The 27,917-nt window shown below is 39.0% G+C and overlaps 1 protein-coding gene across 1 annotated transcript in view; it reads right to left on the bottom strand.

The window, feature by feature from the left end:
* Window positions 1-27,917, bottom strand: part of DNAH7 (dynein axonemal heavy chain 7) — a 284,014-nt gene that overhangs the window by 15,517 nt on the left and 240,580 nt on the right. The window contains exons 58-63 of the mRNA XM_024733634.1: window positions 23,104-23,280; window positions 22,213-22,374; window positions 19,878-20,078; window positions 13,970-14,131; window positions 5,805-5,990; window positions 4,050-4,187 (exon numbers count right to left, since the gene is read on the bottom strand). Of these exons, the coding sequence (XP_024589402.1) occupies window positions 4,050-4,187; window positions 5,805-5,990; window positions 13,970-14,131; window positions 19,878-20,078; window positions 22,213-22,374; window positions 23,104-23,280 (1,026 nt within the window). The remainder of the gene's footprint in view (window positions 1-4,049; window positions 4,188-5,804; window positions 5,991-13,969; window positions 14,132-19,877; window positions 20,079-22,212; window positions 22,375-23,103; window positions 23,281-27,917) is intronic.

Genomic DNA, 27,917 nt, shown 5'->3' with positions numbered 1-27,917 from the left:
TTGCTGGATAGGAAAACTCCTAAAGTAAACTTTATAAGAATGAGTACTATTGATACTTTGCTATTTTGACTATGATTCTTCTCCCCACGAGATTTATTGAAGTGATGATAACAGGCATGGGAATGGAGTTTCAGGAGAAAAGCAATTGTTAGAAGGTAGATGTACAATGTTCAGAGGCAAAAGAAGGTCTGGAGGAGGCAAACAAGCTGCACATTGTGCTGCCCGGGGTCAGGGGAAGAGCAGATGGTACAGACAGAGGGAGAAAAAGCGTTCATGTTGGGGGGGGGTGGTCAAGTGATGACGGGCATCAAAGCCCAGGAGGACGAAATCTGATTTTTGCTTTCGCCACAAAATATATTTGGTAATAACTCTGGTGCCTAGTGGTTGCCAAAAGCAGAGATAGAGTTTTTTTTCCTTGAACCAAGAGGACAAAGAAAATAAGCTCATCTCCTCTAAGCAGTTGGAAGAGTTATGGCGATAAGGCAGACTTTAGGGATTCACACTGGAAGCAAGGAAGGGGAATTTCATTTCAATTTTTATTTTTTATGTTTATAGTGACACCATGCAAATGAATCTATATTTTCTGGGAAAACCCTTTGAATCCTCAGAATAAATGAATGTGTGTGTATGTGTGTTGAGAGAGAACAAGCACTATTAGAAGATAAATGAATACATCTCATACTTTTCCAGTCCGTGGAAACTGTGTTTAGTCTTATTTCAGATTTTATATTTTCTAGTGTCTATATTGGCTCTATTCTATAAATATTGACTGTTACTTCTACTTAAGTTTCTAGTGAGATTTTTAATGCTACCTAACACATTCCTATGAAGTTGTACAATAAAAAAATTAAATGTTGGTAAGTGTTAATTACATGCTAGCAAAAAAAGGCATATGCCAATATAGTAATCTTTTATCATGATCCCAAAACATTAGGTTTACAACTAAGTATATAAAACAAATTACAGAGAACAAAGAAGGTAATGAACATTTGGCCAAAACCAGTGAAATATCTATTTCCATTGCATTTAAAGAATCATATGCTGATTTCTATTTGTATTTTGATGTGCATACAATATACTATAAACTCAACCATTCCTATTTTCTAACAAGAGCTGTGCCTCCACCAAAAAACCCCGAAAAAAAAAAAAAGAATCTTAGCCCTATAGCCCTTCAAAAATGTAAGAAAAATAATTTAGTAACACAAACATTTCTATACCTATTCCTCACACACCAAAATCACACAATTGGGGGGGGTTTGTTTTAAAAGTAATACCTAACTGATATTGAGAATTAAGAGCAAAAGAGTGTTATTTATTTGTAATTATATAACTTAGCTTTTTTCCTTTTTACCACTTTCCCTTAGAGTTTTCACAAACACCGTTTGAAATCTAATGGTCGTTGCCCTTTTATTAAACAAATAAAGATAAGTGGGATCCATTTTCAAGGAGACATCATGGAATTTAGCCTTCCCATTTCTAGTTTCACAATATTTTAGGTTGAAACAATTTTCTTATTCAAAAGAGAGTCTGGCACACTATAAAACTCTTAGAGGAAAACACAGGCAGAACACTCTGTGACATAAATCACAGCAAGATCCTTTTTGACCCACCTCCTAGAGAAATGGAAATAAAAACAAAAATAAATAAATGGGACCTAATGAAACATAAAAGCTTTTGCACAGCAAAGGAAACCATAAACAAGACGAAAAGACAACCCTCAGAATGGGAGAAAAGATTTGCAAATGAAGCAACTGACAAAGGATTCATCTCCAAAATTTACAAGCAGTCCATGCAGCTCAATAACCAAAAAACAAACAACCCAATCCAAAAATGGGCAGAAAACCTAAACAGACATTTCTCCCAGGAAGATATACATATAAAGCAGAAACTAACACACCACTGTAAAGCAATTATACTGCAATAAAGATGTTAAAAAAAAAAAGAAGATATACAGGTGGATATATGTATACGTATAGCTGATTCACTTTGTTATAAAGCAGAAACTAACACACCATTGTAAAGCAATTATACTCCAATAAAGATGTTTTCTTTTTTTTTTTTAAAAAAAGAGAGTCTGGCAGTTAAGCATAAGCAAAAGAGCTCTGCAGAAGTAACATTCTCAGCTCCAATACTGGCTCCTGTCATTTCAAAAGATATTTTGGTTAAATACACAAGATAAAGGTCTTGTCATTGTGACCTTGCTCTCCGACCTGCAGTTCTGGTCTATCTCATTGCCTCTGAATTGTGGTTAATCCCGATGTAGAATCACTGAACTCCTGCTTACCCATTACTATAACTGTACTTGCCAATCTGAGTTGGAGGATATTGAAAGAGGTTGTTTAATTACATACTGAGAAGATACCCCAAGTGTATTTAAACTTACTTGCTTGGCTCTGAGTCATTTTCTGTTGGACTGAGCCCACTGCTTCATGTGGCACAGCCCATCAGGTTTAAATAAAACCAAAAGACACTATAAATCTCCTGCTGTCAGACGGTTGTGTACTACAGGCACTGATGTTCCTAACAATCTACTTACTCATGTCTGTGTATATGCTTTCATGCTCAGGCAACAACTGATTTTAATGGTATTAACGTGTAAAATGGACATAAAAAATAATCTTTGTCCTTTCTGCCTTACGAGTAAATGTCATCTTACAGTAGACCAGAGCTAGAAGTTCCATGAACTCTTCCATCAGTGACAGCACACCATTTCATGCTCCTAATCTGGTTCTTTTAGCTTCCCGCCCCCAACTCCCAACCCAGCATCTCTGGTTATCTGCCTTCTAGGTCCTATCCCATGTTTAGAATCTAGAAAGAATATCACATAGTGGTTCAGAACACAAATTCTGGAGCCAAACTAGTGGGAGTCAGACTGCTTGGCTTTGAGGGCTGGCTTGAAATTGTACTAGCTGACCTTGAGTAAATGACTTAATCTTTCTGTGTCTGAGTGTTTTAGCTGTAAAATGGGCATAATTAGCACCCTCACTTCATAGGACTGTCGTAAGCATCACGCTGTTATACATAAAGCATTCAGAACAGTGCTCCCATACAGTAACCACCGTCAAATTATTAACTATTATTAGTATTAATCTGAGATTCCATAAAAATAAAAAAGACCAGCTCGAAATCAGTTTGGGGGATAATTTGCTTGACTGAATAAACATCCTGAACTTACTAAAATTTCATTCAATCACTAAGGGAACTCACTGTTTGGACTAATTTGCTTTCAAAAATAAAACAAAAAAACAAGCATATCTTCTAATGGGAGAACAATACAAGGGAAGGTCTCTAAATAGACAAGCAAGATTAAATATCTTTCATTCAAATGTACTGACTCGTGCCCAGGGCATGCTGAAATCTGGTGCCTTGGAAGGTCATTCTCCGACATGCGCTTACATTTATGCTCTCACCAGTGGAGCCGCATGTCTAAGAGTCAAAGGTTCTCCTAAACCTTTTAATTTATTTTGTACTGACTATTATATTCCTTAAATATTATGTAATCTGATAAAATATTGATGTGAAAGAAACTATTTCTATGTAAACTAGGTTAAATGTTCTAGAATATTTGATAAAGATAAGTCATTTAAAAATGTTGAATTAGTAAGAGAGAAAATAAAATAGGCAGAATTCTAGATGGATTCTGGCGTTAAACTGCTTCCAGGTATCTTTGAAATTCTTCTTCCACTTTAAAGGAAGTAAAAAAGGATAATGTATTAGGGCATGATTTAAGCAAGAAAGGCAAAATGGAACTCATAGCAGCAGAATGATATCAAAGAATACTCAAAGAATATTATTCAAAGAACTCTTGGAAGCAGAATGATACTCAAAGATTCTTCCCAAATCAAAAGACTGATGAAAACAAAACCCACACATTCATTTACTTTATGTTTAAACCCATTTTTAAGTTACGTATTTTTTTTCTCTTCCTTAAAGTGGTTCTCCACTTGAAGAGATGGAATTCTGTGCCTGGGCCTCTACCGTGTTGTCTCATGCTGCTTGGGGAGCATCCTTTCCAGCCTCAGAAGCCAGTTCCTGCACAGATCACACACCTGCGTGAGAAGAATGTTATCAAACAGCAGTTGAGTTTCTGACTGATCTTTAGTGATATCTGCATTGGCATTCATCCCAAAGATTTCCGGAGCTGGGGTCAGCGGCAGTGTCTTTGTGTATTCGATGTAGCTTTTGTGCTGCAAAGATGAGTAACAAGGAATCAGGAGGTTAGAAATCAGGAAATCAGGTTAGAATTACAGAAATCTAATTATCCTGTAGAGCTTGCTCACTGAAAAGAGATAATTTTTAATACTCAAGTTACTGAGTGGATGAGCCTGTGAGCCTGGACACTGAATGCTTTCATTTTCTTTCAACCTGGGCCAAAGTGTTAAAAAAAAAAAAGAGAAAAAAATGTCCCATTCAACTGGAATGGATCTGAAAATGGAGAGAGGAATATCCTGGCTGCTTCATTTAGAAATTCTTCCAGAGAAATCTTTCTGTGTTGCATTTGCTGATGACTGTTCTTAGTTTATCACAATATTTTTTTTTCCGCTTTAGTCTGATTTTTCTGTTTACTCTTATTGTGATAAATCCACGTAATTCAGAAAAGTGAAAATCATCTGAGATTTTATCATGAGATAACCACCATTAATATGGTAAATCTTTTTATATATATGCAGACATGTTTTATATTTTATTTATGTGAATTTCTATCAAAATTCCATACTTTTCCTGATGCTCATATAATCATATGCGAACATTCATATATTGGGTTGGCCAAAAAGTCTGTTCATAAGACATTACAGAAAAATCCGAACGAACTTTTTGGCCAGCCCAATACATGTACGGTAGCGGGGAGACTGGTCACTGGTGGTTTTTCGACATGGGTCATGTTACATAACCTGACTTCATCTTTGGCCATCTTCTCACTTACCAAATCATCACTGGAGATCTTGTTACCATGACTCCCTGTGTTGACTTGCCCCACCCAGTCAGTGACCTGGGCTCTGGGACTGATTTTTCTCTTCATCTCTATTAGTGTCTGCCCTCAGCTAGAATCCATCCTAGTGGATGATGGGGTCATGGTTATGTGCCTCCGTTGCCTGTGGCTGTATTTTTAACTTTCAATATGTGCCCTTTTGACTTCTGGGAATAAAATGAGAACCAATTTAATTCTGCTGGCAGTCCCTAGAAGTCTACTGTGTGATAATCTGAAGGCAGATACCACATCTTCTACTAGACAGGACTGGAAAAAGTAGCAGAAGAGAACCTTGGTCTTGTGAAGCAGGTGTGATACTCTGTCCCTTTCTACCTGTGGGATCTTGGGCAAGTCATTTAACTTTAGTGAACTTACTTTCTCACTTGTAAAAGGGAAAGAAAGAATAATAACTCAAATGTTAATTAGATGCTCCAGTGGGATAATTACATGTAACTGCTTTGTAAATAAGCATGATCTAAATGTTAACTATTATCGTTAATACGATTTTGTAACCCCTTCTCATGTGTATTTCCATTTTAATTGGGGACCATGCCTTTTTTCCCAAAGCACTGAATTCACAATAATAGGATTTCAGGTCACTGAGGAAGCCATTCTTGGGTGAGGAACATTTCTGATAGTCTTCACATTACAGCAAATAGGAAGCCACTAACTCCATCTTTGCATGGGATTTGCTCTGTCCCTATAGGACCGAAGAAAGTACACACAATGGTTAAAAAACAAGGCTTCTTTTTTTTTAAAAAAATCACCTTTTTCTATGTCAGAGGAATTCCACATTTTACTGCTTTTAGTTTTCTTGAAGAGCATATGTACTTACATCACCAGAAGGAGGCACAAAATAGATGCCACTGGAGTCGAATTTATAGTGCGGATTCTGAACTAATTCCGTGTTGAAGAATTTGTTCAAGATGCTGCGCAGCGTGCGCCGGTCCCAGTCGTCAGTCACGCGGCCGCCGTAATTGCACTCGCCCGTCATGTACTGCAGGGCGTCGTAGGGCAGTTCCTAGAGTAGAGGTCAAGTCGCTCAACCAGTCAAGACTTAGCAGTGGCACATCATACAGGATCGTGTTTCTTGTTTGCTCATGTTATTTAAACAGTTTACGGAAAGTTTGCATCAACACAATTTCCCTTTATGTGCTTCCCGGCTAATTTCCTGTAATTTTCCCCAGGCTCTCTCTCTCCTTCTGTGATTTGTCATTTCCATTAGGTCAGTGCAAAGAATAGAAATCCTCTATTAACTTGCGAACTCACCTCTGTTCAACCAACATTAATGGACCACCTACTATGCCTGATGCAAAATTAGTTAGACCATAACCCGATTCCTGAAAATCCTAAACTGTTGAATGACATTCAAAACCAATCCAATATAATTCCGAGAGAATCAGTGTTCATTTCCTTCACCACCTCTTTATATCTGTATATGTTTGACAATTAGAATCACACTATATATACAATTTTGCATATAATTTTTCACCAAATCTCATATTATGAGATATCTTTTACTGTTTCACGAAATACTCTTTGAAAAGAGTTTTTAATAACTATCTTCTAATATTGAAGATTTCAGTTGCTCCCAATTTTCTACTTTGTTAAATTGTTTCATTAAATATACATCCCTTAAAATTGCTAATGATTCTTTAGTCTAGGTCCCTGAAAGGGAAATAACACTGTCAAAGGAAAGAAGTTTATAAAAAGCAATTGACTAATGTCACCAAACTGCTTTCCTGAAAGGCTGTAGTAATTGTAGGAATCAGTTTTAAAATCTCTGCTAATTTGATTGACCAAAGGTAATTAATATTGCGTTAATTTGCATTTTCTAGAATACTAATGAAATTTATGATATTTTCATATGTTTAAATACATTTGTTCTTCTGTGAACTAGCCTATTTTTTTCAATTAGTTTTTTGAATTTTTTAAATTTTTATTTATTTATGGCTGTGTTGGGTCTTCGTTTCTGTGCAAGGGTTTTCTCTAGTTGCGGCAAGCGGGGGCCACTCTTCATCTTCATGGCGGTGCATGGGCCTCTCACTATCGCGGCCTCTCTTTTTGAGGAGCACAGGCTCCAGACATGCAGGCTCAGTAGTTGTGGCTCATGGGCCTACTTGCTCCGCAGCATGTGGGATCTTCCCAGACCAGGGCTCGAACCCCTGAATTGGCAGGCAGACTCTCAACCACTGCGCCACCAGGGAAGCCCTCAATTAAAGTTTTAATAGTTTTATTTGTATAAGCTCTTTTATAAATCTACCTTTATCAAATTTCTTGAAATATTTTTACTGTAGGTTTTCCTTTTTATTATATTCTCTAGTACATAGAATTTCTAAGTGTTTATGAATGCAAAAGAATTGATTTTTCATATTGCGATTTTATTTATCCTAAGCATAAATACTTACACAATTCAGTAATATAGAGAATTCTCTCACTGCTCACAACAAAACTATTATCATTTAGGGAAAAAAATGATAATTAAACAATAAAATTGTTTTTAATTTAATTTTTTGGGATATAATTCACATATTATATTAGTTTCAGGGGTACAAATAACGATTTGATATTTGTATATACTGATCACCACAGTAAGTCTATTTAACATCCATCACCGTAATCACAATTTTTTTGTGTGTTGAGAACTTTCAAGATCTGTTTCCTTTAGCCACTTTCAAATATGCACTATAGTATTAACTATAGTCACCATGCTGGACATTACATATCTTAATTTTATTTTACTTATTTTTTTTTTGATACTGACATTTAAAAAATGTTTATTCACCATTTGTATTTCTTATTGTTAAATTATCTACTTTATTCTTTTATGTGTTTTCCTCATATGAATGCTTTCTTTTTTCATTATTAAAAGCTCTTTATAAAGATACCGAATCAGTTTGTCAGAAAAATTTTAGGTATTTTCTCCAGTTTTCATTTGTCTTTTATTTTTATGGTGTTTGTTTTTGGTATTTTAATATAGCAACGTTTTAAAATGTTTTCTACTAAAATACAGCAATCTTTTTAATTTAGGATTTTTTCCACCATTTTTGTGCTATAAATGCCCTTCTGGCAGTTATCGGCTAAAAGTTAAAGTGTATATACCCTACATCTCAGTGATCCCACTTGGAGGAATCTCTTCAGTAAAAAACAACAGCACTTGGGAAGAATAGGTGGTAGTGATTAGACAGAAGGAATTTATTGAATTCGGGCTTGGGAATTAAGAGACTTGTTACTTGGTAGAATTGGAAGTGAAGGCAGTGAATTTAGGAGAACAGCTCAGTGACCAAGACGTGGTGGAGAAACAAGCAGAACCAGGAGGGAGAACAACGGCACGGTGTTGAGGGGCGTTTGCAGATGCAGGCAGTGCTCGGGTTTGCCTTGTTGACAGGTCCCCACCTCATAAAACTGAAATATAGTAAGAAAACTCCTGTGTGAATTAAATAGTATATGAGCATGAGCTGGGCCCTGGCTGGGAGGGCTTTGTGAGGCAGACATAAGATGAGATCTGGAGGGGAGGAGTTTGGCTTATGTTTAAAGGGTTAAACCTGCCAACATTCCCCTGAGAGCTGATGGGTAAACTTGTTTCTCTCAGTAGCTTGATCACAACCAGGGCCAATCAAACTGGGGAATGCATTCTTCCAGGCGCCCAGGTCCATCGGCTGAGGTCGCAGAAAGAGTAGCAGCTCGCTGCTGGGATTTCTTCTCTGTTCTGTTGTTATAAGAGGGTTGAGACCACAGGCCAGGAGAGAGTGCAGAAGTCGGCAACTATATGCAAGGTTATATATGAAGTTATTCACTTTAACATTACTTATTAGTAAGAAATATAAAGGAAATAAAATCCTGATAGTCGAAAGTGGGAAATGCTGTGTATGCAGCCATTAAAACAAAGATCTGTATCTATTTTGGAAGTTGTCCACAACATATGTGAGTGAGAAAAGCAAGCTGAAAATGACATACAGATGTAATTATGTTTTTGAGGAAAATGTGTGCGTATATTGTATATATAACTATTTGTGCATAGGAAAAAATTTGGACAGGCCCTCCTAAGCTGTGAAATTGACTGCTTTGGGGGTGAACTTAGGGTGAGAGTGAGGGGGTGAGCCTTTCTCTCACACACAATCACACACACACACAACCCTCCCAAAGGGAATTACCCATTTGCCAAGTACATTATATACATCCACTTGTATTTTCTTCTGTTACAGTTTACTTTTTCTTATTTATGTTTTTTAAATTAAAATATATAAAGAACTCATACAGCTCAATAACAAAAACCAAAAAATCTGATTAAAAAATGGGCAGAGGGGCTTCCCTGGTGGTGCAGTGGTTAAGAATTCACCTGCCATAGCAGGGGACACGGGTTCGAGCCCTGGTCCGGGAAGATCCCACATGCCGTGAAGCAACTAAGCCCGTGCGCCACAACTACTGAGCCTGAGCTCTAGAGCCTGCGAGCCACAACTACTGAGCCCGCGTGCCACAACTACTGAAGTCTGCACGCCTAGAGCCCATGCTCTGCAACAAGAGAAGCCACCACAATGAGAAGCCCGTGCACTGCAACGAAGAGTAGCCTCCACTCACCACAACTAGAGAAAGCCTGCGTGCAGCAACAAAGACCCAATGCAGCCAAAAATAAATAGATAAATTTATATTAAAAAAAATGGGCAGAGGACCTGGATAGATATTTTTCCAAAGAAGACATACAGACAGCCAATAGACACATGAAAAGATGCTCAACATCATTAATCACCAGAAAAATGCAAATCAAAATTACGATGGGATGTCACTTCACACCTGTCAGAATGGCTATTATCAAAAAGACAAGAAATAATACATATGTTGGTGAGGATGTGGAGAAAAAGGAGCCCTTGTGTACTGTTGGAGGGAACGTAAATTGGTGCAGCCCCTATGGAAAACAGTATGGAGGTTCCTCAAAAAACAAAATTAAAAACAGAACTACCACATGATCCAGCAATTCCACTTCTGGGTATTTACTCAAAGAAAATGAAAACACTAATTTGAAAGGCTATGTATCCCTAAATTCATTGCAGCATTATTTACAATAGGTAAGACATGGAAGCAATGTAAGTGTCCACTGATGGATGAATGGATAAAGACGTGGACTATATGTGGAATACACAATACTATTCAGCCATAAAAAGAATGAAATCTTGCCATTTGTGACAACGTGAATGGATCCTGAGGGTATTATACTAAGTGAAATAAATCAGACAAAGACAAATACTGTGTGATTTCACTTAAATGTGGAATCTAAAAACACAAAACAAGTGAACAAACAAAACAAAACTTATAGATACAGAGAACAGATTGATGGTTGCCAGAGGGGTGGTGAGTTGCCGGGAGGGCAAAATGGGTGAAAGAGATTAAGACGCACAAATTTCCAGCTATAAAATAAATAAGTCATGGGGATGTAAGTACAGCATGGTGACGTTAGTCAATAATACTGTGGCGCAAATTTGAAAGTTGCTAAGAAAGTAAATCTTAGAAGTTCTCATCACAAGAAAAACAATTTTTTTTTAACTCTACGGTGACAGATAACTAGAAGTATTGTGGTGATCATTTTGCAGTATATACAAATGTTGAATCACGTTGTATACCGGAGACTAATGTAATGTTGTAGGTCAATTATACTTCAATAAAAAAGAACAAAATTTTGATTGCTGAAGGATTACGTTCGATTTAGCATCAAAGGGAACTGTGAATCCCATTCCACAAAGAGTATCTCTGTATTTCTTGATGGGTTATATGCCACGCATGAGTAGCAGTTTTGTGCAGTTTGCTATATGATCACTGTGCTGGAGGAACAGGAGGTACGGCTCAACCGTCATTTCATAGAAGGAACCAGTTCAGTCAGTCCCACGCGTCATTAAAAGATTCTCTGTAGCATTTGCCAGGATGGACAATTCCTGATATTCCATATTTACTCAGTGTGCTCACTCCCCCTTTTTCTCTGGCTGTTTGGCCTGCATTTTCCATTTCTCCTGTCCTCTCTCCTACCATTGATATTGGGTGTTCACCAGCAGCCAGGCTTTAGTTCGTTTTTACGCTACAAGGCCTCCCTTTTAAATCTCAGGTGTTCTCAGGCTTCTCCTTACACATTAACAATTCACAATTCTCTATTTGTGCTCACTCTCTTCTCTCGGGCTTTATATCCATATGCCAAAAGCCTACCAGATACCATCGATATCTACACCTAGACACCCCAGATGTATCAAATGTACAAGACTGAATTATTTATCCACTCACCCACCCCCATTCCACTGACCCACCTGCTATATACCCATTAATTCCTGATACCTATTCCCTTTCTGGATTAATGAGTGGTGGTAGGACCACCAACTGAGACCCCAAAACTAACATTAACAGACTTCTCCCTCTCCCTTTACCATTTACTATCTAAGTCATTTCAATCCTTTTCCCTACATATCTATTATATCTCTTCCATGTTCCCCATCCTAGCCCAGATGCTTTAGTTTAAACTCATATCATCTCTTGCCTGGGTTATAACTAATACAGGAGACCATTAGTTTTCTAGGGCTGCTGATAGGTGGCTTAAAACAACAGAAGTTTATTGTTGAAGAAGTTTGAAATCAAGGTGTTGGCAGGGCCACACTCCCTCCACATCTTCTAGGAGGATACTTCCTTGTCTCTTCCAGCTTCCATAGCCCCAGATGTTCCTTGGTTTGTTACAGCATAACTCCAATTGCTGCCTCTGTTTTCACATGGCTGTCTTCTCTGTGTATCCAAATTTCCCTCTTTTCATAATGATACCAGTCATGTTCTATTAAGGACTCACCCTACTCCAGTATGACCTCATCTTAGTTTAACTGATTATATCTGCAACAACTCCATTCCCAAATAAGTTCACATTCTGAGGTAGAATGGATTAGAACTTCAACATATTTTTGGGGGGGCGACACAATTCAACTCATATCATCTTAAACTGGCGTGTCATCTAAATCCCTCTAATCTGCTCTCCACTCTGTTGCTAGAGTGGTCTTTCTAAAATGCAAATACTCTCCTAAAAGCAGACCAATAACAATATAATAATCCCAGATCAGCATGGCATACAAGGATGTTCCAAATCATTTATACTTAACCAAACCTTTTTACTTATTGGTACTTTTTTTTAACCTTTTTATTGCTGCTTCTTTACACCATCCACCTGAAAACCTTCTATTCATTGTTTGAGTCCCAAGCAACTGCTCCTCTGTGGAACCTTCCCTAATCACATCCAGCGAGTTGCTTACCTCCTTGTTTGTGTTCATATCTTTAAAAAGCTAGGGTGACCAAATAAACTACTGTCCAAACTGTAACACTTTGAGAGTGAACGTGGGCACTAAAGACAATTAGTATTATGGAATTTTAGAGTACTATATATATATATATAAAATAGTATACATATAGTATATAACTCTATTTTTATATTGGCAGATCTGTAAGTAGTTTTATTCAAACATTGCTTTTAAAATAAGATAATTACTTAAAATAGGAAATTGAAGCAAAAATTTTATAATGATTAAGAGTTTAAGCAGAATAACTTTTCTTAGTGTATATTCACGTACTTTAACTTCTTAGACATCTTTCTCTCTCAAATAATGTCTCCGATGTTTTCCCGAAGAATGTACTTTTCAATATGGTCTCACTGTTTTTTTTAATTTTTAAAGTAAAATTGTCTATAATGTTTTGCAAAGTTTCATTTTATGGTTACTAAATTTTAAATTGCTGACACTTTTAATTGACTCCACTACATACTATAATATTTTAAATTAGAATATACTCTACAGGTTCGTGAACAAATTGCTAATTAAAGGAGCTCCTCATTCTTTTTGTTTGTATTCAAAAGTGTAATTATTTTAGCTCAAATACTTCCACATGCATTGTTTCATTATAGCTTTTGCCTCCATTCTTAGTATGTTTTAAAAATAAATATTATTACAAGAAAGAAATTCATCAAATCTATGCTTCTTTTGAATGTTTCACCAAATTTTAATGCTGCAAAATCAAAGGCCTTCTCAACTCACTTCATTTTAGTACAGAATACAAATTTGCCCAAAGAAACACAGAAGACCAGACAAATGTTCTTCACCTAAGTTTAGATATGTCATTTGAGCTCTCAATATTTATTTTCTTGTTTTCTCCTTTGTTTTTATAGAGAGAGGATTCAATGACTTCCTGTTTGTAAGCCTTTCTTAAAAAAAAATCACAATTCACTAAAAGTTTCAAAAACCAAAGGTTTTTTTGATACTCCATTGATTGATTTAAAGATTTCCAACTAATTTTGAACAAAATTCTATCAAAATTTAGAGGATTTGCTTTCGAAAAAGTTCCATATCCTTTTAGGACACTTGCACTGATTTACCCAGCAGTCCTTCAAAAGTTCAAACGTGTTAAAATCCATCTGATAGATAAGCAGCAAAGAGAGAGAGAGAGAGTACATGCATGTGGGTGCACGTGCACAAGCGATGGAGAGAGAGAGAGAAAGGAGAGAGGGGTGGGGAGAGGGAGAGAGAGAACTACAGGGGATGAAATGTGGTTGAAGTGATGACAGTACATTGTGGGACTTCTTCCCAGAATCTGTACCTCAGGTTAACACCAATGACTTAAGTAGTTTGATCGGGACAAACGGCCCAAACTCTGGAATAAAACTACAGTAACATTTCCTTAAAAATAAAGTCATGCTCCAGAACGGAGGGAAATCAGTCTGTTGTTTTTTTTTTTCATTTTGGAGACTGATTGATGTTTATGTGTCAAAATAAATGATAAAATACAGGTTCCTAATAGACAAACTGACATCCTAACTACCTACTATGGCAGTTATAATATTCTGTTATAATAAAGTCCTACTTAATAAGCTTTGGGGAACTATCCTTCTATTCATTTTGTAAAAAAAGAAATTAATCAGAAGTCCCTGCTCACTGTACAAACACAACGTGATAAACAGCACAACAGGTAATGTCCTTGCTGTGAGTTTTATGGTACCTCATACTGGTTCAGGAACATGTGGAGTTGCTGTACGCTGATTCTTAGGTCAGTCTCGTTGAACTCATAGGGAATATTCCACCCCAGGGGTCCAAACTTCCGTCTCTCTTGTACCAAAGCATGAAAGAAACAGAGACCATATAGTAACTTCTTGAATTCCTCCTGTAATGAGAAGAAATGGTGTAACATCATTATTTCTTCCCCTAATAATGCGTTATGCTTATCATATTTTAAAATGAAAGTAATTAATTCCTTTTGGTTATCAATATATCCATGCCAAAGTAAAACTAAAACAGAATTAACTGTTTCTACCGGCTATTTAGGCTGTGCCTATTTGTATACATGCTCCGTTGACACACAGAGCTTCTACGTACTGTCTAATTTAACGTTACCTTAGAGGATTTGGGGGGTTTCAACTTAAGCATCAGGAGGCAAGGAGCATGAATTCCAGTGTTTGGTCCCAGATCACCACGGAGAAATTTCAAAGGAGATAGTTCAACCCAATTAAGAAGCTCTACAGGCACTTTGGGGTTGAAATTTTGGGCAGCCTCATGGCTTTTCTGGTTGCTTTTAGGTAAGAGAAGTCCTATCGTCACTGTCAACTGCAAAGCCAGCCTTGATTCAGAAATCAGAAAGTACGATGCAATATATTAATCATTTGTACCCTCCACAAGGAGGATATAAAAATGGTCAAAATAGAGCTTGAGAGACGATTTTTTTGTTTTTGCTTTTTTTTGTTTTTTGTTTTTTTCGGTACGCAGGCCTCTCACTGTTGTGGCCTCTCCCATTGCGGAGCACAGGCTCCGGACGCGCAGGCTCAGCGGCCATGGCTCACGGGCCCAGCCGCTCCGCGGCATGTGGGATCTTCCCGGACCGGGGCACGAACCCGTGTCCCCTGCACCGGCAGGCGGACTCCCAACCACTGCGCCACCAGGGAAGCCCGAGAGAGGATTTGTGAAGAGGTTTCCTTGGAGAGAAGAGCTGCTGTGCTGGGAGTCTCCTTGTCCTCACCTCCAAGGGAAAGGGGAGTGTGGGGTCCAAGATACTGAGAAGGAACTAACGGGGCCCCTTGGGGAGCTGATACTCACGCCCTGAAGCTGGGATGGAGTGGGACAGTGCAAAACTCATGCCTGGAAGAGTAGAGCAGTCTACAGTCTATGGCCTCGGGTCGTGGACTATGGGAGGGAAATCAGTAGCCTTCCCCCAGATGGTGGGCCAATCTGGCGTGAATCCCAAGGAACAGACAGGGAGCTGGGCTAGGAATGTCAGCCAGTGGTCATTTTAATGGTTTCCTATTCAAGAGGACTTGTGTCACAGAGTAAGGAACCCCAACAGTAAGAGCCTGTATGAAATGAAGCCTGGAGAACCAAAAGCTGAGAGGAATCAGGAACAGCCAGCTGAAGGGGAGGCACTGCCACGGGTGATGGGGTCACAGAGAAGTCCAGCACGGGAGCTGTAGGAGAACCCATGAGAGACCTCACGAGGCAAAAAAGTCAGCTTTAAATCCCCGCCAAGTCCAAAGAGCTCCAGGCAATAGCAGCCCAGAAGAGGAACCTCTGCCCCTCCTGACTCACCCCTGCACACGCCCTGAACTGAGCACTCAGTATCAGCAGCTATCATGTGCAGGAGCAGTTACAAAAAGAAAGGTGGGGCTTCCCTGGTGGCGCAGTGGTTGAGAGTCCGCCTGCTGATGCAGGGGACACGGGTTCGTGCCCCGGTCCGGGAAGATCCCACATGCCGCGGAGCGGCTGGGCCCGTGAGCCATGGCTGCTGAGCCTGCGCGTCCCGAGCCTGTGCTCTGCAACGGGAGAGGCCACAACAGTGAGAGGCCCGCGTACAGCAAAAAACAAACAAACAAAAAATGTGGCCCAACAGCACATGAAAAGATGCTCAACATCACTAATTATTAGAGAAACGCAAATCAGAACCACAATGCGCTGTTATCACCTCACACCATTCAGAATGGCTATCATCAGAAAGACAGCAAATAACAAATGCTGGAGAGGGTGTGAAGAAAAGGGAACCCTTGTACACTGTTGGTGGAGATGTAAATTGGTGCAGCCACTACAGAAAACAGTATAGAGGTTCCTTAAAAAACTAAAAATAGAGCTACCATATGATCTAGCAATTCTACTTCCTGGGTATATATCCAGAAGAAAATGAAAATTCTAATTCAAAAATATACATGCACCCCAATGTTCATAGCAGCCCTAGTTACAATAGCCAAGACATGGAAACAACCCAAGCATCCATCAACATATGATTGGTTTAAGAAGATATGGTGTATATATACAATGGAATATTACTCAGCCACAAAAAAGAATGAAATATTGCCATTTGCAGCAACATGGATGGACCTAGAGAATATTCTACTTAGTGAAATAAGTTAGACAGAGAAAGACAAATACTATACGATATCACTTACATGTGGAATCTAAAAAAAATAAAACAAATGAATCTATATACAAAACAGAAACAGACTCACAGACAGAAAACAAACTAATGGCTACCAAAGGGGAGAGGGAGGAAGGGACAAATTAGGAGTGTGGGATTAACAGATACAAGCTATTAAACATAAAATAGATAAGCAGTGAGGATTTACTATATAGCACAAGGAATTACATTCATTATCTTGTAATACCCTACAATGGACTATAATCTGAAAAAAAAATAACTTAATCACTTTGCTGTACACCTGAAACTAACACAGTATTATAAATGAATTTCAATTAAAAACAAGGAAAGATGACAACTCCATTCTCTTTCCCTAGTGGCATGAAGCCCACCAATTATAAGGCCCGAGGCAAAGTGCTAGAGAGTTGAAACCTATGTTTTGAATAAAAGTTGAAATATTGATTAATATATTGTGTTGTACTTTCTGATTTCTAAATCAAGATTGGCTTTGCAGTTTAAAATGACTATAGGTCATTTCACTACCTGACACTAACCAGGAAAGCCATGAGACTGCCCAAAGTTTTATTCAAGGGCAGGGGGGAAAGTTTCCCCCATGGAATAAAATTGAAAGGGAGTGTGTGAAACAAGAGGAAAATAGCATAAGTTTGACCACAAAGGTGGGAAAAGCAAAGTTAAACACGCTGTGCTAATTCTGCAACTCTTCTCGATATATTAGAGAATTGAGCAAATCAGTAAAATGTGTTGATGATGTGCAAATATGGAATGAGGAAGAGCAGGAAAGAACCCTGGGTAGAGGGACTGAAATTGAAGGTATTGCTAGGAACTCGTTACTTCTAAAACATGTATATGAGGTGTGTGCATGGACTTGTTTGTACGTACTATATGTGTGTATACAGACTTGCATATGTGTATTTGTGAGTACATGTATATATTTCCAAGTTCTCTCTAAAAGGACTCGAACCACGGACAATAAATGCTACTTGTTTGGCACCCAAATCTTGGTCTCTAATACCACTCCCCATGAAACAGGAACCAGGGCTGTTCAGAAAAATGGCCGGTTCCAGGACTGGGATACAGATAAGCCTGGAGCAGCTTTTGCCAGAAAGAGGAATAATAATAATAATAGGACCTATAACAAGTACAAAAGGAGCTCCCTCTGACCAATTCTGGGACAACTTGAGCAAAAGACTTAAGAATAGTAATGAATTATAAACCATTGGAAAAAGTGCAAGGAATTCATGAGTCCACACCAATAAAAGATAAATAAATGGAATGGAAGGGAGGGCTGCTGCTGACAATAGCGCGCCAAGTGTCAAATGTGGAGGGAGTGCTGGAGTTGGAATCACCAGCGGAAATAAGTGGGTCAAGCAAGAATCATCACTGGCTACTAAACCTGTGTCCCAGGTAGATTTTGATGAGGAACAGGCTATTTGCATGGTCCAAAATGTCTCCTCACAGACTGATTATTAGTTGCAAGGGGCAAAGCAGTTATTATACAGTGAAGAAATCAGACCACGCTTCATCTGGGGGATCAAAGTCAGTAACATCAGCGAGGGATAAATGGGCACCGTGCACCTCCCAGTATGATACTCGAGGACATGACTTCACCCATGTCGTATTGTGGCTCAGAATGCATAACTTGAACCTAATATCGAGGAAATATCAAGCAAGCCCAAAGTGAGAAACGTTCTATTAAAAACAACGTGGTGGTGGGGGGGATGAATTCTTCAGAAATGTCAGTGCCATCAAAGACAAAGAAAGGGGCTTCCCTGGTGGCACAGTGGTTGAGAATCTGCCTGCCAATGCAGGGGACACAGGTTCGAGTCCTGGTCTGGGAAGATCCCACATGCCGCGGAGCAACTAGGCCCGTGAGCCACAACTACTGAGCCTGCACGTCTGGAGCTTGTGCTCCGCAACAAGAGAGGCCGCGACAGTGAGAGGCCCGCGCACCGCGATGAAGAGTAGCCCCCGCTCGCCACAACTAGAGAAAGCCCTCGCACGGAAACGAAGACCCAACACAGCCAAAAATAAATAAATAAATAAAATGAAAAAAAGACAAAGAAAGGCTGAGGCAATGGTCCAGATTAAAGGAAGCAAAGAGGCATGGTGACTAAATGTGATACTAACCCTGGACCCATCCCATGGTGAACACGGAAAATGCTCCAAAGGACATCACTGTATCAATTGACAAATTTGGGACACAAATACAAATTTGGGTAGGTTAGATACAATAGTGTATACTTGCTAAATTTACTAAAATAATAACTGTAATGGGATAAGATAATATCTCTATTCTTAAGAAATATACACTGAAGGACTTATCTAGGAATAAAGGGCAGTGACATATCTAACTTACCTGCAGATGGTCATGTTAACAGGAGACAAATAGAAGTAAAGGGCATAGGGCTGTTCTTTGTACTACTTTTAAATTTGCAACTTTTCTGTGAGTTTAAAATTATTTCCAAATAAAAAGTTAAAACCAAAGGATTATGGTGTATTGCTTTGGCATTTGAGATCTTGGTTTGGGTTTGGATTTTGGTTCATAAACGCCTGGACTTCCAATCTGTGTGACTACTGCTGGAAAGCCCTCTGGATCTGGAAGAAAGGGAGTAAATTTTTGCAAAAGGGCTTCTGTCCAGCCATCAGGTGCAGAAATGCCCTCACCACCTACCTGGGGGTAACCTGCTCTCTCTGGGCCAAATCATGCACAAGTTTGTCTTAGATGCTTAGGATAAGGTTTGACTTAATTTTAAATACAGGTCCCACCCCCTTTTTTTTTTTTTAGTATCCCAGACTTTTGTTTAATGAAAGCACTTCTTTATTCTTAATACTTTCTTTTGATGTGTACTTAAAACGTATCCCAACATCAAGAGTGTGAGCTTTTTAACAGCAAAAACTTACCAAGGTTCATAACCCCTCTTAAAAAGAAACTATTCCATTTTTAATTATGGCAAAACACTGTGAAACAATTTTAGGTCACAAACATTCACACACAGAATTCTAATCATGAAAGCAGTGGGTGGCTTCCCTGCTCGCCTGGTGATGCTAAAAACAAAAAAGACCCTTATGAGCCCATCAATCAGGGAGTAAAATCCTTTTGGCTCTCATTACAGTTATATGGAGGAAATATTTTTATGTGTTAATTTAAAGATATGGCTCCAAATAGCAAAGGGCTCAGTTAATATCCTGAAACAAGATTCTCCAACCTTGCACATTTGTACTGGGAATGGCTTACGGCTGACTTTCTAAATAGAAAGCTGCATAGTTAATGACACTCCACTAGATCTCAGCTGAGCAGGAATGAGGCTGGCGGTGAAATAAAATAAAATATTAATAAAATTGACTTCAGTACAGTCAATAATCAGTAATCAAAACCAACAGTGCAGGAGGCCTATTTAATTTGCAGTTTTACTCAGCACACACATCCAGGATCACCGGGGGCCACTTGAATTGCTTTACGGGGCAGAGGTAGCAAGACCTAGCCATTACTAACATGCTTTTTGCAGCTGCCAAAGAACTCAGGGTCAGAGATTGGGTCCATGAGGTATGATCGAATGATATTAGCCCGTAAACCTTTCGGTGCTTCATTGGTCATTTTCACTCCATTCTGCAGTACAGACACAGGGAAATTTGGAGATGGGTAACTTGTCAGCCAAATTCGGAAATCTGGATGTGTTGTTTCTGCACTTAACTCCTGCAACAAAAGAAACCAGATCCAAAAGGGTCACAAAATGCAAGGAAAATCTCAATCATGTGTGCATGGGATGGGCTGGAAGTGGGAGGAAGCATCTTTACAAAATAGGGCTTATTGCTGCAGTTTAAGGCAAAGGCCTTAAAAACTGATTCTGCCAGGGAAGCAACATACTTCATTGGGAAGGCCCAGAGTTGCTGTCCCTCTCCCTGTTAACAATTAAATCACATGACTGTAAAGTTTACAAAGGCATTACATAATTCAGATTTGGCCGCGATAAAGACTAAGACATTCCAAAAAGTCTTGTATCTTCACTGATGTTGCTGAAATATTTGTAGAAACACTTCTCTGCCCCAGAGCCAGATTAAGAATGATGCCTTCTTGCTGTAGCCAGGTTGTGAGAATAAGCGACACACCCAGATAAATCCATATTAAACCAAGTAGGGATGAAAAAAAAAGAGCATTTTGAAAGGGAAGAAGAACTGGTATATCCTGAAGCACTAAACCATATCACTATTAGCGCCGCTTGTTTACGGGGATAGTCAGGCCTGCACTGTGGAGGGTGACAGAACGCTCATCTATGACTGTCGTGAAGGCTATATTGGGCCTTGGAATAATTACCATGGGTCTTTCCCTCTCTCCTGTTCTGCTCCACTCCCTACTGCTAACTCCTCCAACTGTCCATGTCAGTGGTGTCTATGTTTTTTTAATTGCAAATCTTTAACAGTAAAATAATTTTTGAGCACTCAACTGGTGAAGGGGTGGGTAGGGGAATTGGAAGGATGCTAAGGCACCTACATTTTTAAATAAATGGTGAAGGTACCATATTTCCTCCTACTAGCTGCCCTATGCCCAGTGACTTAGGTAGCATAACTCACGGGACTTTGGGCCAAGTTCACCATCCACTGGGGACAGCTCTTCCCTCTTGGATGACTCTCTAATGGGTATACGATACAATTCAACAGGTCATGAGAACAGCCTAGAGACAGAGGAACCGTGAGGAAACAGGCACAAATACAAAGTCTTGAATATAAGGCCCGAAGCTTGAGAAGATGTTAGTAAGGCAAAAAATATTAAAGAATAGTTTTGCAGATAGAAATAACATCTATCATGGAAGCCTACGTTCTTGAGAAAGTGTGCTCTCCCAATGAAAGTGAAAGAAGGTCAAATGGCTAGAGCACGGAAGTCAAGATGGGAAGTGGCCAGAGACGAAACCTGAGAGGCAGGCGAAAGTCAAATGAAGAAGCCACGATGGGGATATGAACTTTGTCTTCATGCAGTGGGAAGCCATTGAAAGGCTTTATTCATTCACGAGCTCAGGAAAGATTTATTGATTATGTCCCATGAGCCAGGCACTCTTCAAGGTGCTAGAGGTAAACCGGAGAATAAAACAGCACTTACATTTTAGTGGGAGATACAGACAAAACAAAATGGTGACAAGTGGCATAAAGGAAAATATAGTCCGCTCCTTAAAGTGTCAGGTGGATGTCTGGATAGTGCAAGTTATATCAATTTACTAGCTCGAGGGACTCTGAAGAGAGGGCTAGAGTCACGGGTAATTACGTGGAATCCATTGCCAGGTTTTCTGTTTATTCAGTTGAGCTACGTGGGATTTTCTTCCTGGAATTTCTGCCCACAAAAATAGGGAAGTACCGTGGCCCACTGCAAGGAGGGGGGGAGGAGTGCACTTTTGGTTTCAGATTCATCCTCTGTGGCAGGGTCACTAGCTAAGTGGGTGAGAACTATAATTAAAGAAAAGTTACATCCTGAAGCCTTTTGGTTTAGAGGGGCCACACTAATTTCCCCCTGCAAAGCTTTCTTTGTTGTTTTTGGTCCACTGCTGTAAAAAGTAAATTGGTTTCTGTCTACCCTGTGGTTTATTCCTATCTTTGAGGCTACTCCTCTGATTAAGGATATTTCTGACCCACGGGATGAGCCCTTGCCTCTAGTAGGAGAGATTCGGCAAGGCCTGGCCACGTGCTGTCCTCTAGTTCCCAATGTGAACCCATCTCCCCTATAACCTAGCCATCCTGAAACCCTCAAATTACAGGGCAGGAATGGAGTTACTTAGATGGCATATACATCACTAATTCTACTGGGGAACTATGATCTCATAAAAATAAGCTCGCATTTTTACCTCGCAAACTTTCTCGAGGGTTGGCATCCAAGAGGTGGCAAGGTGACAATTCTGAAGAACAACCCATGTTCCTTCTTTGACAGCTTTTTCTAACATCTTCATAGCTATGGGCCCTTGGCCTTGACCAAGAGATAAAGACCTGAGTTTTGATGCTCCACATCCCTGTGTACAAGAATAGTGAAGATGTTATTTTAAATCACATTTTAAAGAAGAATCAATATCATCATCACAGGAAATGTTAATATTAAATATATTAAAATTTAACCATGCAGCATCCCTCAAAGGTTCTAGGGCACATACAGCCCTAGAAACCTCTTACTGGTTAAGAAGCCAATAAACAGACAAAAAGCAAGCCAGTTCATGAAGGAAACAGTCGTGGTAATAAATGAAAAATTCTGTAGAGTCTTTGCTTGTTGAGATAAGGGACGGGAAAAAATTAAGAAGTCTTTTAATATGAGGAGGAGATGAAAGAGCCCAGCTATCAAGCAGCAACTCCTAAAATTCAAAGCTGAAAAGAAAACTATGAATAGACAGATGAATTTGCCCCAGTTTCCTCCAGATCTCTGAATAATTATATCTTAACTAATTTGGTTACTGCATAAAGTTCAGAGGAAAAAAATCCATTAGCCCCTAATTTCTATTCAAGTTTATTTAAGGAACTCTGTGGGAATGTCTGTCTAGAATTCATTTCTCCTATATCCTGATTCATCTACAGCTTCCAGATATGGTGTCTGTGACCCCCTGGTCTATTTCTAGGGCAGTTACCACCTGAATGCCACTTTGGAAGAGGCCTTGAGTTATGGGAGCAGTATAAGAGAAGGCCCTGTCTGAATGTCCACAGGTTACTGACACAAGCAGGTCAGCAGGAAAGAAAATAGACGTTTAAGGTACCTGGTCATCGGCAAATTTTAGAAGGGCAGCCATGGGATCTGCTCCAGGAGAGAGCACGAAAATCAGTGGTGCGCAGCAGTTACTATCCGCAAATGCCTTGGATAGATCAAACGGGGGTGGTTCAATGAATGCACGTCCCAATCTGTTGTTTATAAATTCTTGCAGCATTGGAATAATCTAGAAAGGGACAAGGATATGTTTGAAGGAATATTCGAAATCTGCCTAAAACCTTAAAACTTCACATTCAAAGGTGTCTTATGACAAAGGACCTCACATTCGCTTTGGTATTTATAAACGTTGGTAAAGAGTCAAAGGCATCACTTCATACAGTTGTCTTTTAGATAGAAAGAAACTATACATTATTGAATTAATAAAAGGTGGGTGGTTAGTGACACCAGAATTCAAAGGCATTTTTCTTCCTTTTAGTGAGTATTCAACATATCCTAGATGAAGGATATAAAAAAACCTTAATTCTTTACTTAAGTTTTAAGTAAAACTTGACTATGTTCCAAAGTCCACAACTCAGAAGTAGAAATTCTAGTGTGATATATACAATCCTATACCACAAAGAAAGATCGATACAGCTGAAAAAAGAAAGAAAAGGAAAAGCACCGCGAAAGAGAAGCCATACTCCCGAGAAACAGGCGAAACTACGTCGTGTAAACTTTCTGATAATACGCCCGTGCATTTTCTGGGAGCGTGTTTGAGAAAGAGCAGAACTTTGGGGCTTGGGGGTCCCTGTCAGGCACTGCTGTGGGAGCAGACTTGTAGAAAGCAGTATGGCTGAGGTACAGCCTCAGGTACATCATTCCTTCTTTCTGATGAAGGGTCTACACCACTCATCTCTGGGTGATGGCTTAGGTGTGTGCCAAGCAAGTAATAAAGCTATGTTTAATGTATCTAGCTTAACAAATTATGGAAGCATCCCAGGAAGAGAAGTAATGAAGTGACAAGAGCACAAAGAATTTTTTGAAAGCTTCAGAACCTCTCTGACTGGACACCTACTTATATCTGAGGATGGAATTGTGTGTAACACACAACACTCCAAATTAGGACAGCAATTCCACCACCCCACTTTTCCGAACTTAAAGCGAATTGCAGGAGCAATTTGCAGATACCACGAATCTCAAAAAGGGGGTCTCCTCTGGAGAAAGTTACAAACATTGCCAAATTTTAACAGTGCATTCTCCAGAACCTCTATCCACACAAGGTTTGTAAGTAAAACTCATTGACTTGTCACAATACTTTATAAACAGTGTCAATCCTGGTATGGATGTGTGTATGTGTATGTGTATGTGTGTGTGTGTGTGTGTGTGTGTGAGAGAGAGAGAGAGAGAGAGAGAGAGAGAGTAAGAGAGTAAGAGAGTAAGAGAGACAGACTGACTGAGGGTGTGAGGGTCTGGAGCTGAGAAACAGTGAAGAAATATCTGTACTTAAATTTTTTAATCCCTCCACAACAGATTCATTCAAATATGGAAAGGTATAAATAGCCAAGATGGGGAACCAACCTAAATGTCATGGACAGATGAGGGGATAAAGGAGATGTGGCATATATACACAATGCAATACTATTCAGCCATAAAAAAGAATGAAATAATGCCATCTGCAGCAACATGCATGGACCCAGAGATTGTCATACTAAGTGAAGTAAGTCAGAAAGAGAAAGACAAATACCATATGATATCACTTATATGTGGACTCTAAAATGTGACACAAATGGACCTATCTGTGAAACAGACTCACAGACACACAAAACAACCTTACGGTTACCAAAGGGGAAAGGAGGTGGGGGAGGGATAAATTAAGACTTTGGGATTAGCAGATACACACTACTATATAAAAAATAAACAACAAAGTCCTACTGTATAGCACAGGGAACTACACTGAATACCCTGTAATAAACCATAATGGAAAAGAATCTGAAAAAGAATATATATATGCATATATATATATATATACACATATACACATACATATAACTGAATCACTTTGCTGTACACCAGAAATTAACACAATATTGTAAATCAACTGTATGTCATTAAAAAGAATTAAAAACTATGGAAAGGTATAGAAGGGTAATGACACACGTATAAGTGCCACGCTGGCATGGATCCACCTAACAAGATTACTCATATATTGTTCCTATGCAATAGATATCTACTGAACAAATGAATGAATAAATTAGGATGCTCTCTTTTGTGAAGGTGGGATTCTAATTACGGAAATTCTAAACAAAAATTACAGAATAATAAATTCATCTATACATCAAGTTTCATTTCTTGATAAGTTATTTCATGTTTCAGATATTTTGAATGGGCACAGATATCAAGCTTATGGCAGAAAACTAAAAATATCCTAACTGCCTGTCTCAGGCCTTGTCCTTGCCCTTTTCCCTATTATTCTTTTCCTGTGGCTGTCTTTTCTCACTAGATTAAAAACAACAACAACAATTAACAAAGGAAAACTAAATGGTTTTTTAATAACCTCTCTCCTCTCAAGGCTAACTTCTTCACTAAATTATAATTTTACAAACACAACGAAAGCACGTGGCTTTTAAGTGCGTGGTTTTACTTTTAGGAAGTTTGAGCTCTAAACGGCCCCTCTTCTGTGAGTGTTTCAGGCTGGCAGCATCCACAGCTCTCATGCAAACATGGCTGGTGGAAACTGATTCTTAATGTTAGCGCCAGAGAACCCAGTTAGGGGTGCCTGCGTGAGGGTGGGCACAAGTTTCATTGTTTCATTTTTAATGTTAAAACTGAATAAGACCTGCTTGCTCCCAAGACTGAACAGTAACTCCTGAAGTAAATGAAGCTGTGCAAGTATTCAGTTTGGAAGGCGATGGAATTGGGTTTGCTTCTGCAATCTGATTATGCCAGCATCAGGTTTATAAAATAAAATCTGTCGGTAACAAAAATTATAGACTAATTTAGGCAGCCATCTTCCCAAAGGCAGAAAAGAAGTTTGTGGTCACCTATGTATGTTCTTCTGTGTCTTGCAAGTTCCTATAGGATTTATCTGAGGTCAGAGAAACATATTAACTTATATTTGACAAGTTTCTTATTGAAAGCTGATTAATTTGCTTTTTGTTTACTGTCCAGAAGGAGAGGACTGTGGCCAGAAGCTCTTCATTTTTTTTTTTTTTTTAAACATCTTTATTGGGGTATAATTGCTTTACAATGGTGTGTTAGTTTCTGCTTTATAACAAAGTGAATCAGCTATACATATACATATGTTCCCATATGTCTTCCCTCTTGCGTCTCCCTCCCTCCCACTCTCCCCATCCCACCCCTCCAGGCTGTCACAAAGCACCGAGCTAATATCCCTGTGCCTTGCGGCTGCCAGAAGCTCTTCATTTTGTAAATGGGCTCAAAACATTCCACACCTCCATATTTATCCATCTGATATGCTTTTGTCAATAAAACACTATAAACTATTAAATTCTATGGAAGGTGCAAACCGATCTCATTTGTCCTACTGGTGATTCAGTGAGCATCTTTTACATTTTTCCAAACTAGAGCATTAGATAACCTGGCATCTGTGGCTTCTTACCATGGGACGGAGTTGGTTTTGAAGGGAGAGCAGTAGAAAGGAGACAGAAAAAATTGTGCTGACAAATAACATATACTGTAAACTAGAAATCAAACAATTGCTGATTTTCCTAGGGGTGATATATATCTCATGACTTAGAGATGGCAAAGAAATAATATCTATGTAGCACTAGCCCAATTATTAGCCTCATATAGCACTGTTCCTTTCTCTGGCATGCTAATACCATTATCCCCCCAGACCAGGGCTCGAACCCGCGTCCCCCGCATTGGCAGGCAGACTCTCAACCACTGCGCCACCAGGGAAGCCCGGAAAATCATTCTTTTATAAGCATAAGTCATATATTAATTTTAACTATATAGATTCTAACGTCAACGATTTACCACTAGAAATTAAAGTACCTGGCAACAGCAAGACTGAAGGATTTGAGGTTGCTAGTAATATAAGAGCACACTAATAGTTATTTCTATATTAAGGATTATGGGTGTGACAGTATAGATAATGGCAACTAGTTAATCACATAGGATAAATTGAATTATGCTGTAGTAGCAAACGATTTCCAGATCTCAGTGGCTTAACAAAAGCTTATTTCTTGTCCCAGCAAAGTCATCTGCGTGTCCAGGCAACAAACTCTCCCTGTGCTGGCTCAGCACTGCAGCCTGTTTATGGCACTCAAATATCCACATGTGATTCCACAGTTTTGGTGGCAGGGGGGAGTGCCCTGGAGAATCTCACACTGGTAGTGAGACGCTTCTGCCCTAACACTTCTGCTCACATCTTACTGGCCAAAGCAAGGTTTATGGCCACAATGCCCCCACCTCGAGTGTACTCAGGAGAGGAGAACCAGAAATACTGGTGAGTAGGTGTTAATGTCTACATTCATCCACCAATCCAAAAAAAAACTCTAAAGGAGATATGGAAACACACAAGAAAAAGTTATAAGACAAGGTGCTGAAGTATTGTGCCGAGTAGGCAAGAGAAGTATGAAACCTTAAGTTTAACCTCAAGTGACTGAAAAACAAACAAAAAGATACAAACAAAAATTCCTCAGCTTGAGTATCTAATTCCCCAGCTCCCTCAAATACACTTTAAAAAGAGAGTGACTATGGAAAGTAATATTGGATCTGTTTGGTAGCTCAACATATTTTCAGATTAAAATGTCCAATTTTTAAAAACAAACTGGGGAAAAGGTATTTATAGATGAAACTGCTGCAATTAGGAAACGGCTCATTAATCACTTCTAATTAAACAATATAAGACATGAACAG

Source organism: Neophocaena asiaeorientalis, unplaced genomic scaffold (genome assembly GCF_003031525.2).
Source record: "Neophocaena asiaeorientalis asiaeorientalis breed wild unplaced genomic scaffold, Neophocaena_asiaeorientalis_V1.1 scaffold24, whole genome shotgun sequence".
Taxonomy (NCBI): domain Eukaryota; kingdom Metazoa; phylum Chordata; class Mammalia; order Artiodactyla; family Phocoenidae; genus Neophocaena; species Neophocaena asiaeorientalis.
The sequence above is the reverse complement of the archived record's forward strand: the minus strand, read 5'-3'. Positions and strand labels throughout refer to the sequence as shown.